General features: G+C 45.4%; 1 protein-coding gene across 1 annotated transcript; it reads right to left on the bottom strand.

Annotated features, from left to right (window-relative positions):
- Positions 1 to 4084: 4084 nt before the first annotated feature.
- On the bottom strand, positions 4085 to 8354 carry Pin4 (peptidylprolyl cis/trans isomerase, NIMA-interacting 4). The gene is made up of 4 exons (XM_075957807.1): positions 8201 to 8354; positions 6048 to 6121; positions 4929 to 5048; positions 4085 to 4284 (listed from the first exon to the last, which is right to left on the bottom strand). Exons 1-4 carry the CDS (start codon positions 8241 to 8243, stop codon positions 4126 to 4128), a joined length of 396 nt encoding a protein of 131 aa, XP_075813922.1. The 5' UTR covers positions 8244 to 8354; the 3' UTR covers positions 4085 to 4125.
- Between the last annotated feature and the right edge of the window lie 5569 nt (positions 8355 to 13923).

Below are 13923 nucleotides of genomic sequence, written 5' to 3' on the forward strand. Positions count from 1 at the left end.
AACACTGGCTGTCTTGGAACTTGTTACACATAGACCAGGCTGACCTTGAACTCATATAGATCAGCCAACCTTTGGTTCCCAAATGCTGAGGTTATAGGGATGAGCTACCACACCCAGCCTTAAGCTCCTCAAATGTTTCCTTCATCAGCTCCTCCAGAATTGTAATTACCAGTCAACAGCTAACTTCCCACAGAGATACTTGGCCTAAGAGGCCCATTCCTCCCTACTTACTCCCAGGCTAGCTTTAATTGCTCCACAAGCCATAGAATCTAGTTTTGCTGGTTCACTTTTCCTGCTCTCTGACTTCCCTTTGGGGATGACATCCACCCAACAGGGATTCACAATATACTGAGGAAAAGACTAGGTACTATAAAGCTTTTCAAAGTTTCAAGGTTTTCAGTTTTTCATTATTCGTTGTTATAAACATTATGTGAGATTATTAACTCTTTTGGAGGTGAGGAGTGGACTGGAGATGGCCTTGTTTATTCTAAGCAAGTGCTCTGCTACTGAGCTACATGAAAGTGGTGTAAGGTGGTAGTAGTATCGTATGTGAAACTACTTCAATAAGTACTTTCTTTGCATCTTAGCTGAGCTCTGATTTGTGTGCTGAGACAGAGCAATGCTATTATTATACCCCAAGTTGGCCTAGAACTTGCTATGTAGTTCTAGATTGGCCTAATTCAAAAGCCCCCAAGCTAAGCCCCAATAGTCTGGGACTAAAGCACATAGCATCATACCTAGATTACTTTGAACACTGTTCTGTCATAGTGGCATGTCTGCTAAATGGCAGGAATTCAGAACTCTTGAGTGGCAGTGGTGCACACCTTTGATCTCAGCAGAGGCAAAGGCAGGCGGATTTCTGTGAGTTCAAGGCCAGCCTGGTCAAGGGAGCAAGTTCCAGGACAGGTTCCAAAGCTACAGAAAGTAACCCTGTCTCAATAAAACAAACAAACAAAAAAATTAGTTGGTAAATTTTTATTTCTAAAGCAATATGGTATTTTATTCATGACACATTTTTATATGTCATAAATACAGCAGTTAAAAAATTTTAAATATAGACATAATGGACTACCGAGATGGCTCCATGGGTAAAGGCACTTGCTGCCAAGCCTGAAGACCTAAGTTTGATCCCCAGGACCCATATGAGAGAAAGAGAACCAAATCAATAAGTTATCCTCTGACCTCCACATACTTGCTATGGCACATATAAAATATAAATACACAAAATAAATAAATATAACTTAACTATGCCGGGTGGTGGTGGCGGCGCACACCTTTAATCCCAGCACTCAGGGGCAGAGGCAGGCGGATCTCTGTGAGTTCAAGGCCAGCCTGGTCTACAGAGCTAGTTCCAGGACAGGCTCCAAAGCTACAGAGAAACCCTGTCTTGAAAAACCAAAAAAAGCCAGGTGGTGGTGGCACAGGCCTTTAATCCCAGCACTTGGGAGGCAGAGGCAGGCGGATCTCTGGGAGTTCGAGGCCAGCCTGGTCTAGTCCCAGGACAGGCACCAAAGCTACAGAGAAACCCTGTCTCGAAAAACCAAAAAAAAAAGAAAAAGAAAAAGAAAAACAAACAAATATATATATATCAGTCAGTGAAGTTCTTGCTATACAAGCATGAAGACTAAGTTCATTCCCCAGAACCTGGTGTGGCGACAAGAGTTTACAATCCCAGGGTTGGGAAGATAAAGAAAAGAGGATCCCTTGGCTGACCAGCCAGCCAGCCGAGCTGAACTGGTGAGCTCCAAGCCAGTAAGAGACTCCTCCGTCTCAAAACAAACTAAGGCAGACAGCTCCAGATCTAACCTCCACACGCACATACACACAGGACACAGAACATTCTCCCACACACAATCTTTAGATAACAGAATATTAGCCATGAAAAGAGTCCTAATGCAATCCATGTTAGTTAAGAGTTTCTATTGCTGGGATAAAACACCATGTTCAAAAGCAACTTGGGAAAGAAAGGGTTTATTTCATCTTTCAGCTGTCAGGTCCCACTCCTTCACTGAGGGAAGTCAGGACAGGAACTCAAGGCAGGAAGCTGGAGGCAGGACCTGAAGTAGCAAGCCATGGAGGAATACTGCTTATTGGCTTGCTTTTCATGGTTTGCTCAGTTTGCTTTTTTTCTTCTGTGCACTGGTATCCTGCATGTGAGGAGGCCAGATACCCTGTAACTGGAGTTAAGAGTTATGACGTGCCATGTGTGTGCTGGGAATTGAACCCAGGACCTCTGGAAGAACAGTCAGTGCTCTCTCTTAACTGCTGAGTTGTTGGGGTCCAGACCCCTCAGTTTGCTTTCTTATATAATCCAGGACTACCTGTCCAGACTACCCACAGTAGGCTAGGCCCTCCCACATCAATCATTAATCAAGAAGTGTCCCACAGCCGGGCGATGGTAGCGCACGCCTTTAATCCCAGCACTTGGGAGGCAGAGGCAGGCGGATCTCTGTGAGTTCGAGACCAGCCTGGTCTACAGAGCTAGTTCCAGGACAGGAACCAAAAGCCACAGAGAAACCCTGTCTCGAAAAACCAAAAAGAAAAAAAAAAGAAGTGTCCCATAGGGCTGGAGAGATGGCTCAGTGGTTAAGAGCATTGCTTGCTCTTCCAAAGGTCCTGAGTTCAATTTCTGGCAACCACATGGTGGCTCACAACCATCTGTAATGAGGTCTGGCACCCTCTTCTGGCCTGTAGACATATAGACAGAATATTGTATACATAATAAATAAATAAATATTTAAAAAAGAAGTGTCCCACAGACTTGCCTACAAAGCAATCCGACAAAACAAACCAACAAAACCCAACCAGGACAGCATGCAAGGAGCATGAAGGAAGTGCTCTTATGCTGACTCCTGTTCATTTAGCCAGCAACTGGAGAATATCTGCATAGTCTAGTATAGAAAACTTCATAGGAGAGCCAAGTATCTTTTCCCTAATTTTAAATTATACCATTTAGTGTGTGTGTGTGTGCATGCACCATCCCTCCTTCTTCACCCCCACAGCATGCACGTGGGGCTAGTTTTATGTCAAATTCACACAAGCTAGAGTCATTTGGGAAGAGGGAACTTCGGTTGAGAAAATACCACCACTAGTTCAGACTGTGGGCAAGGCTGTGGTGCAGTTTTCATTGAAGACTGACATGAGGTGGCCTGATTCATTGTGGGTGATGCCACCCCTAGGCTGGTGGTCCTGTGTTCTCTAAGAAAGCAGGCTGGGAAAGCCATGAGCAGCAAGCCAGTGACTAGCACTTCTCCACAGTTTCCGCTTCAGTTTCTGCCTTCAGCTTCCTGCGTTGATGTTCAAGGATGGACTGTGTGGTATGGAAGCGTAACCAAAAGAAACCCTTTCCTCCCCAAATTGCTTATGCTCATGGTGTTTTGCCGCAGCAACGGAAACCCTAATGCAGAGGACAAGTTATGGTTACCAGTTCTCGTCTACCATGTGGGTCTCAGGGACTGAACTCAGGCTATCCGACCTGGTAGTAGGTACCTTAACCTGCTAGCCATCTGGCAGGCCCCCAAGTACCTCCTTTGACAGACATTTATTTGAAGAGAAAGTTGAGAAACAGGAGGCACGGCTCAGGAAAGTGTTTGCTTCCTGTTCCCCATGTCAGGTGGCTTACAACCAACCACCTGCACACCAAGCGCCGGGGGACGGGCACTTACATACATATGCACACTCGCAAACACACAGACACCTTAATCATAAAAATAATCTTAAGGAGAAAGTTGACATTGGATGGCTGCTTGGCTGCCACGTACTCTACTAAGACAATGGAGCTAGTGACACCTGTCCTGGCAGATCAGTTAACTAACTTGAATTATGCTTTTCATCTGCTAATTCGCCTACTAGGTGCCCAAGGTTTTCAGGGGCCTAAGATCTGACTCCTCTGAAGATGGTTTCAGAGTTAATTTATGGGACACATTGATGGTCAAAGTTAGTCTGGAGAAAATGGGAATTCAAGTTAAAGGAGTCTGCATGAGTCATCACTGAGAACTGATAAGTGGAAGTGACGGCAGAACATACTGGTACCCACGACAGTTCACAGGATAGGAGGATTATTTCATAATACCACTTAAGGAGATAAACGAAATACAAAACATTTATTCAGTCTTTCATGTGCTTTTATTTTCTTCCTTCAACCATAATAATATGATATCCAAATTTTGTCTTAACCGGTGGGTCTGTAAACACAGGCTTATCCATCCCACTTACAGGCAAGGCAAACGCTGCTTCTTGAAATGGTCCTACCATGGACCCTCTGGTCATCCAACCCAGGTCACCCTGAAAAATCCAAAGGCATATGGTATCAAGTGGCCTTAAAAAGAGAATAGTTCTATTGCAGCTTCAGAGAGTTCCCAGTATGAATACAATGGCTCACTGGGTTGTATTTATTCATCTGGGCTATGCAGGAGCTGTCTCACCAGGGACAAATGGGAACAAGAAGTCTACGACTGGATGGGGGACAAGTGCTCACGATACTGCTGTATTCTGAAGTGGTCTGTGAAAGGTAGGTCACACCTACATTTGGACATAGGTGACTCTGCGTCCTTGGTGCTTGGTTTCATAAGGACAAGTGTCACATAGCACATCCCCTTCCCTATCTCCCCTTCTACACAGATGATTCTTATGCACCTTCTCAGAACTTACAATTGGTGGGATCAAGCTTGGGGCTTCACACACGCCACACAAATGCTCGACTATGTAGCTACATCTTTAGTCCCACAAGCTAGACATTTCTACTTTTCTCAAAACAAAGGTATGGCTACATTAATGATAGAACATAGAAAATAATCCCTGCTTTTGTATTTCCTTGGTGGAGAAAACGTTTCTGCAATGTGGTGGCTCAAACTCAGGGTTTTCTGCATGCTACCTTACTGCTCTAGCATGACAACAGGACACTCAAATGACAGATAAGCGCAACATACCCCTTGCCTGGCTTTATCTTCACTGTACTGTGTGGCCACTTCATTGAATCTCATTCCAGACTTTAATTTTTCCATGGCTTCCATGATTTTGCCATGTTTTTCACAGAAAATGTGTCTGACCTACAAGGGAAAAGCATGTCTAGTTAGTGTTTGGAAAGGAAACGGATTCTTCTTGGTGCAAGAGTCACATCTGAATTATCCCGGGTAACTACAAAACAACACATTAACTCCCATCACTGAACACCCTACAAGTCATTTTATTAATATCGTTGAATCTGTAGGCAGAGGCAATGAAATCTATTTTTTTAAACCTCCTGCATCCTGACCCAAACATGAAACTCCTTGTTACACAGCTATAGTGGTACAGTTCTGTCTGCAGGCATTCCTCTGGGATTGGCTGGTTAAGGGCTTCAAGTAATTATTTGCTGACTTATCTCCACCCACATTTGCATGGTCAAGGTAATAAATTTGTGTGCAAGTGTGTGTAGAGGCCAGATGATAATCTGGGTGCCATCCAATCCCCTTTCGTCTTTTGAGATAGGGCCTTTCACTGAATTGGAACTCTACAATTATACGAGGCCGGTTACCTAGCAATGCTGGAATTTTAAATGTATGCCATTATGCCCAGCTTTTTATATGGGTTCTGGGGATTAAACACAGGTCCTTTTCGAAGTACTTTACCGACTGAGCTAGCACCCCAGTCCCTAAGTTAACAGACTTTAAAGAACAGTACTAAAAGTGTGAAAATCCTACCTTTTAAAAGTGAGACTGAGCTGGGCAGTAGCGCACACCTTTAATCCCAGCACTCAGGAAGCAGAGGCAGGCGGATCTCTGTGAGTTTGAGACCAGACTGGTCTACAGAGTTAGTTACAGGACAGCCAGGGCTGACACACAGAGAAACCAAGTCTTGAAAAACAAACAAACAAACAAACAAACAAAACCCAAAACAACAAAAAATGAGATTGGTCTTTGGCTTCCAGTTTTATATCTTCTTTCCTTTACCCTCAGGGTTAAGCCTCTTACATAAGAACAAGTTCCTCACGGTCTTTTCTATGCATCCACACAGCTAGCCACCTTCATACTTAGCATGGAAAGAGGAGGGGATGGAAGCTAACTCACCTTTACTGCACTGCCACCACCTTTAGGGCCCTGAGCCTTCTTGTCAGCACTGTCACTCCCAGAAGTGGCACCTCCTTTAGAAAAAAAAGAGGACAGGTACTCATTTCAAATTACTTTGACATTTTTAGATGCGTCCAACTCATAATACAAGATGATCTTTCCATTACATCCCCAAGCTCCAAAAGGCTCCATGGTGAGTCACACAATCAAGCTACCTTCCCCGGTGACTCATCTCTAATAACAGGAAATGCACCCTACAAAACACTTCACAGAAAACAGACAAAGAGATGAATGTGAGCATGATGAACGAGCTCCAGAAGCCTCTTCCAAATCCTCCTGACCCCATCCCAAATCTTGCCCTCCAACGGCAGAACAGAGCACTGCTATTATAGAAAGTTACATAATCTCTACTATCTTTTGTGCCAGTGTTTGACACTTGAAATTCGAACACCCAAACTCTCCGAGAATAAAGATACTACAAAGTAAAGAATGTATTTGTGCCCAAATGTTTGCAGTCTACCACAATGCCTCTCTGCTGGCCTCCTGGCAAGATTTTGCCATTCAAGTTATCAAGCATTAGATGCACATCTTACTACTGTTACGTTTTGGGTCAGAAAGGATTGGTATGTATAATGAAAAAGGATTTTCTTTTTCAAAAAATAAATAAACAAACATGAGCTATATATATATTTTAAAAAAGGCAGCACACTGTTAGAGGCCAAGATGTCTAAGAACTACCCCCCCCCTGGATTAAGTATTCAGTTGAACAAATGCTTCCTAAATAATTCCCGAGTTCCAGGCCTTGAGGGGTACAAGGTGAACCGGGTTCATAGCTGCCACCAAGGAACCCACATTCCAGTGAGAATGACAGATCACTTCCCGAGAACCCAGCAGGTGAAAACTTGTGGAAGGGGAATTTGGAAACGGACAGATATTTTAGTTAGCCAGGGAATGGGAGATGGATGAACAGGAGCTAAGCAGCTGAAGGACAACCAAAGAAGATCTCCAAAATGGGGGAAACGCCTTTCTCCTCCTCCTTCACTCCCCACGTATCCTTCTAGTTTCATAATTATTTTGGTTTTTGTTTTGATACAGGTGCTCTATGTATTCCAGATGACCTCAAACTCAGATCCCTCTGCCTCAGCCCCCCTGTGCTGTAGCACAGTTGTGGCACCTCACTCATTCTCATATTTCTTTCTTTAAAAACAGCTTGGTTTCTGAGGCCTCCGGGCCATCGCTCTACAGCACTCCCTTTATTGTCTCTTCTCTGGGTTCCCACAACCAAAGAGTTCGGGCCACCTCTATCTCTTCCAAGAACTACTCAAGTGACCTATTTACGGGCTTCCTGGCCCTCCACGACCTTTACTAACATCACACACAGCACCCCCGATGATTTAGTCTTCTGCTTTAATTTCCCCACTCGATAATCTGTCTTGAAGTTTTACTTCAGCAGTGCTATGCTACACAAACTGTGCTGTTTCCCATCGGTGCTTTTGGGGCTGGACTCTCTAGGTCGGGTATGAGTTACCCTACTGCGGCTGCTCTATCTTGGCCTGCCTGAAGTAGCTCCCCGTTATTTCCCTTCTTCCCACCTTCTACAATATCCCTATCTCTCAGTACTGAACTCAGTACAGTACTTTCTGGCTACTATCTTCCCCACTACTTCCAGGGATGACGAAGAATAAGAGTTGTGTCTTATTTTTCTAGCTTGAAAGCACAGCGGTGTCCAACACTCGTCTTCAAGAAACGAGTCCCTCCTCAAAGGGGGTCAGGGGAGGGCACGTCATAATTTAGTTGTTAAAGAGACCCGTAAGGACCACAGTGGGCTTCCTTTTACTGCTGACGTTTAATCGGATCAAATTTTAGTGGTAATAAACTCTTAAAACAGCAGTTCTAGGTCCCGAGGAACCATCCCCACCAGCTATTCGCCGCCACGATGGTCCCTGCACTGAAACCCCTTGTGTTCCCTGAACCACAGCGCCCCTCGCGTACTTATATTTTCTGATTTACCGGAACAACCCTAAACAAACCATAGCGGCTCTGGAGGGCCCCTAGTCACTTGCTGCCAGGCTTATGACCCCCATAGCTGCCGGACACACTCCCGCCCTTCTCCTAACCCACCCCACGCTCTCTCATTGTCTCGGCCGCTCTACCTTTCCCCCCTTTTCCAGAACCACTTTTCCCCTTCGGCGGCATCTCTTAGGCTTGCGGTTGAACTCTCAACTCTTCCGGTGCTAAGAAAAAGGCCCCTTCAGGCCCCTAGAGTATGTCCTAAACAATGCCTGTAAGCAGCTTCACAATCAACCATTTCTGACGGCGGTTCCGGAGGCAGGCATAGCTTGGGGCAGACCCAGACCTTTGGTTCCTTGACCAACGGGGGCCTGAAACGTTTAACCAATAAGGAGCTGAAGCCCTGCGGAGAGGCAGAGACGAAGGCTGAGCTAAGCGAGAAAGCCCCGCCTCGGTGCTCGTCATTATTTTTCTACGCCCTCCTTTGCACCCGCTCTAAGATCGCTCTCGTCCCCACCCACGCTTCCTCCGCGCGTGCGCAATGCGAGCCTTAAGCTACTGCAATTCTTTGGCGTGGGCTCTTAGTAACGCCTTAGGGACGCCAGACAAAGGGAAAAGGGAGAAGTGAGGTGGTGGCCCCTTTCTCCAGTCCTCTCACCGACACAGGCCTATATTCCCTAGTGGCTCCTCGTTTTTATTATAATTATAATAATAATTATTATTATTTGCAGCAATAGTAGTTGACAGGGTACAAAAGGCAGAATTTTTTAAGCCTATATCATTCCACTGCCTGTGGCAGAAGTCATTATGAAAGCTGGGCATGGTGGTACACACATGTAATCCTAGCACTAAGGAGATTGAGGCAAAAAGATCAAAAGTTTGAGGTCTGCCTGGGCTACAGAGCCAGAATCTGTCAAAAACCAAAACAAAACGGGGGAGGGAGATCAAACCAGGCTCTGGAGAAGGAGCTCAGTAAAGTGCCTGCCATGAAAGCACGAAAACCTGAGTTTGATCCCCAGAACCAAGGTAAAATACTGGACATGGTGGTATGTGTTCATAATCCCCATGCTGGGGAGACGGTCACAGGAAGGCCACTAGTCCATCTGAAACAGTGACTCCCAGGTCCCAGCAGAGACAGGATTTCAGAAGAGTGGGGGACTCTCAGAGTTGACTTCTGACCTCCGCATGCGTGCTTCACACTCGCGTGTGTATATATGTACATAACACCCACACACCTCCAGGACACGACACAACAATGATCTCTAGTGAATGGATCATGCACTGGACCTGGAACATCGTGAAGCTTAGGCGCATTATAATAGATAATCACAGCTACAAAGATAATAATCAAGCCTGTGTGTGTGACTGGAGTGTGAAAAGCTGTACCTGAAGACCAATAGCTCTAGAAAAAAAGAAAGGTCCACTACAGGCTCACCCAGACATGTATAAAAACATGCACTAGGGCCGGGGACTAGCTGAGGACAGGGAGCTTGCCTAGCATGTAGTAAGCCTTGGACTTAACCCCAAGCACCATGGAAAAGTGGATGTGGTGGCATATACCTATGATCTTGGGAAGTGGAGGCAGAAGGAGCAGAAGTTCAAGACCATCCTCAGCTACATAGTGAGCTTGAGGCTAGCCAGGGCTACATAAGATCCTGTCTTAGAAAATAACTATATAATGTACATATATAATGTCAACTATAAAGTATACATCACAAGAAATTGGGTGGAAAATGGTAAAAACGGCAGTATTTTGAAATGTGAATTTATGACTTTTGTTTTCTTCTGTTAACATGTCCTGTTCTATCTCTTGGTATAGATTTTTTTTTTTAATTCAAGAAAAAGGCAATAGGTAAGTGCAGTGGCACATGCCTGTATCCTTGGCACCTGGGAAATAAAGGCAGGGACATAAGCGATTCAAGTCCAGCCTTGGTTCTATAGCAAGTTCAAGGCCAAGCTGGGCGACATGAGAGCCCATCTCAAAAACACTGAAAAAGAAAACAACAATGTTATTTGAGAAAGACGCCACAAAAGCCAGCGTCTACCCAGGCTTCATTGCGCGTCAGTCTGTGGAGACCGACTGTGGAGGAGAGTGACAAATTAACTGGAGAGAGGGCAGAGAGAGCAGAGAGGAGGAAGATGCAGCCTTGAAACCATGGCAACACCTGCTGGAGAGCAGGAATGAGTCAGAGCAGTAATGGCTCTGAGCTGTATTTTTCTAGCAATTATCTCCTCGGGCTGAGGCTTGGACGTGTTATTTAAACAAGGGAAATCAGGAAGGGAAGCTGGCAGCCTTCTTTTCACAAAAAGAGGTTCATCAACTTTGGCCCAAACTCACTGCCCACTCCACCTGCACCAAAACCAAGAGGCTGCGGTTTCTCATCTGTTTGTGATGCCAGCAATACTTAACTCTAAAGAGGAAAGCTTGAAGCAACAACGCAGAAATCTTGTTAATCCCATTCCAGGTGGGCAATGCATAGGGATCTCTGGGCCCCACACTCTGCAATCAAGAGTAGAAAAGAGCTGGGGGGTGGGGTTGATATCTCATGACTGTAATCCCAGCACTCTGGAGGCAGAAGCAGATGGACCTCTGTGAGTTCGAGACCACTCTAGTCTATATCGTGAGTTCCAGGACAGCCAGAGCTACATAGTGAAACCCTGTCTCAAAAACCAAACCAAACCAAACCAAACCAAACCAAACCAAACCAAACCAAACCTCTGTTGGTCATAAAGAGCCTAGCATGCACCCTCCCCACCTGGCATTCTGGACTTCCCAGGTCCCAGGAGCACAGGGCTCAGGAGAAGGGGCGTTGTAAGACAGGAGTGTAGGGGTGAGGCACTGGAGCTGATGCAGAGCTGATGTCGAGGACAACTTTGTGTACCCCTGGCCTTGTAGAACTGTTCTCCACGTCTGGGCCATAACTTGGACCTCTAATAGTATCTGTCTGTGCCTCATGGTCTCTGGGGAGCTGACTTGTGTAACAAAAACAGAAAACAGAAGGAACTGGGTATCTGGGTTTCATTTAGGGGCTGGCAAAGCTGGAGCAGCATGGCATTCTGGGGAGTACCAGCTGAGGGTGATAAAGCCTCCTGAACAGCCCTCGTTGCCCCCTCCGACACTCTAAGTCTCCCTCCCTCCCTCCCCCACTGTGTGTGTGTTCATATGGATGGACATGTCTACGGTGGTGTGCATGGAGGCCAGAGGTCAACCTCACGTACTGTTTCCCGGGAGCTGTCCATCTTGGTTCTTGAGACAGGGTCCTTTACTGGAACCCAAGACTCACTGATTGGACAAGGCTGACTGGCCAGCAAGTCTGAGGACCCACCTGTCTCCATCTCCCCAGAACTAGGATTAAACTTGTGCTACTACATCAATTTTTTTTAACATGGGTGCTGAGGACTAAATTTCAATCCTCATGCTTGTCTGCTATGCCCTTTATTAACCAAGCTGTCTCTGTAACCCAACCCCCTTTTGAGACAGGATCTGTTATTTTGCCTAGGCTGGCCTTGAACTCTGAGACTCAATAGGTCATCCTGTCTCTGGAATACCTGAGACTATGTACATCACCAAACTAGACCTGCCCTGAACCAATAAATAACAGTAAACATGTTAGATTTATCTTTTCACAAGCACACCCATCAATCCATCTTTTTTGGTTGTTGTTGGAGTGTTTCTTTCTCTCTCTCTCTCTCTCTCTCTCTCTCTCTCTCTCTCTCTCTCTCTCTCTCTCTCTCATCTATCTATCTATCTATCTATCTATCTATCTATCTATCTATCTATCTATCTGTTTTTCAAGACAAGGTTTCACTGTTTAGCTCTGCCTATTCTGGAACTCACTTTGTAGACCAGGCTGGTCTCGAACTCACAGAGATCCACCTGCCTCTGCCTTCCAAGTGTTGGGATTAAAGGTGTGCACCACCACCACTCAGCTTCTTTCTTTTTTCATATGTAACATAACTCTTTATTAATTCTTTTGGAATTTCACATCATCCATCCCAATCCTGCTCGCTTCCCAATCCTTCCATATATGTCCCTCACCCCTGCAGTGTCCCCCACAAAAGAAAATCCCCAAAATTGATTCAAAACCAAAACAAACAAAACAAAAAACCTCCTCTGTCTTTCCCATCTCTCCAACACCTCCTCATTCATCCTGGTGGCGTTGGGAGCCACACAGTATATCCTTTTGTCCAGTCAGCCCCGCGTTCAAAGGAGCTTTTCTTTTTAAAAAAGATTTATTGGGCTGGAGAGATGGCTCAGCAGTTAAGAGCACTGATTGTTCTTCCATAGGTCCTGAGTTCAATTCCCAGTAGCCACATGGTGGCTTACAACCATCTGTAATAAGATCTGGTGCCAACTTCTGACCTGCAGGGACACATGCAGGCAGAACATTGTATACATAATAAATAAATAAATAAATAAATAAATAAATAAATAAATAAATCTTAAAACAACAACAAAACATTTTTTAGGACTGGGCCTAGTGGCACAGACCTTAAATCCCAGCATTCAGAAGAAAGAGGCAGATGAATATCTATGAGTTCAAGGCCAGCCTGGTCTACGTAGGGAGTTCCAGATCAGTCAGGGCTACATAGTGAGACCTTGACTCAAAAAAATCACTGCAAATAAAAACATGTATTTATTTATGTAATGACTCCCCCCCCCCCGTGTGTGTGTGTGTGTGTGTGTGTGTGTGTACATGTACCATAGCAAGTGTGGCGGTCAGAGGACAACCTGCGGGAGTTTGCTTTTTTCTTCTAACAAACGAGTCTCAGGGTTTGAACCCAGGTCATTAGACTTGGCAGAAAGTACTTTTTACTTGATGATTCATCTTGCTAGCCCTTTTTGTAGGATTTCAAAATGACACACAGACGTCAGTGGACTCCATGCCTGAACTCTGCATTAGTCAGACAGTTAACTTCCTCACTGCTGGTCTTAGGCACGGCCCCTTTTCATCCTCCCCGCTGCCCCACTTCCTGCACATTTTATATACCGTTGGAGCAGTCTCAGCATCGATCCTTAAGCCACCCGTGACATTTGAAGGGAGTTCTAAGACACAGAAATCTGACACTGTCTTTCTTCTAATTGAGACCTTCAGTGCTTCTCCAGTATCTAATAGGATGGTGTCCCCCTGTTCAGCCTGAGGTCCCAAGGCCATTCTGCTAATATCGCGAACAGCTGTTTTGCTATGCCCCTTAAGCACCAGACAGTCACCATTTTACAGCCCCTTTCAGCCTCTAGGCTGCTCTCCCTACCTGGGATGCTTTCCTTTATTTTGTACGTTTTAATTTTTTTGAGACAGAATCTTTCAATGTAGCCCAGACTGGTCTCAAACTTGTGACCCTGCTGCTCTGATTTCAGAATGCTCAGATTACCATCCTGTGATGTCAGGACAGATCAAGTTGGATAACTCTGTTTATCCTTCAAGACTGAGGTTTTTGTTTTTGTTTGTTTTAAGACTAAGCTTACTGGAACTGAAGAAATGACTCTGCTCTTCCGGAGGAGCTGAGTTTTGTTCCCAATACCACCTGTGCTGACGGCTCACAGTCGCCTGGGACTTCAGCTTCAGGCTAGTGTTTTGTCAGCTTGACACGTAGTCATCTGGGAGGAGGGAAACTCACTTGAGAAAATGTCTTCATAATATTCAGCCACAGGCAAGCCTGTAGGACACATTTTTTCCTGTTCCTTTGTAGATCAAGATGGCCAAATGCTGGAGTTAAAGGGGTGCCCACCACTGTCAGACCCGTAGGGCATTTTTTTTAATGAATGGTTGGGGAAGGGTCTACTGTGGGTGGTTCTAGCCCTTGGGTTCTTTAAGAAGGCAGGCTCAGCTATCCATGGAGAGCAAGCCAGCAAGCAGCCGTCCTC

The sequence above is a fragment of the Microtus pennsylvanicus genome, chromosome X (genome assembly GCF_037038515.1).
Source record: "Microtus pennsylvanicus isolate mMicPen1 chromosome X, mMicPen1.hap1, whole genome shotgun sequence".
Lineage (NCBI taxonomy): Eukaryota > Metazoa > Chordata > Mammalia > Rodentia > Cricetidae > Microtus > Microtus pennsylvanicus.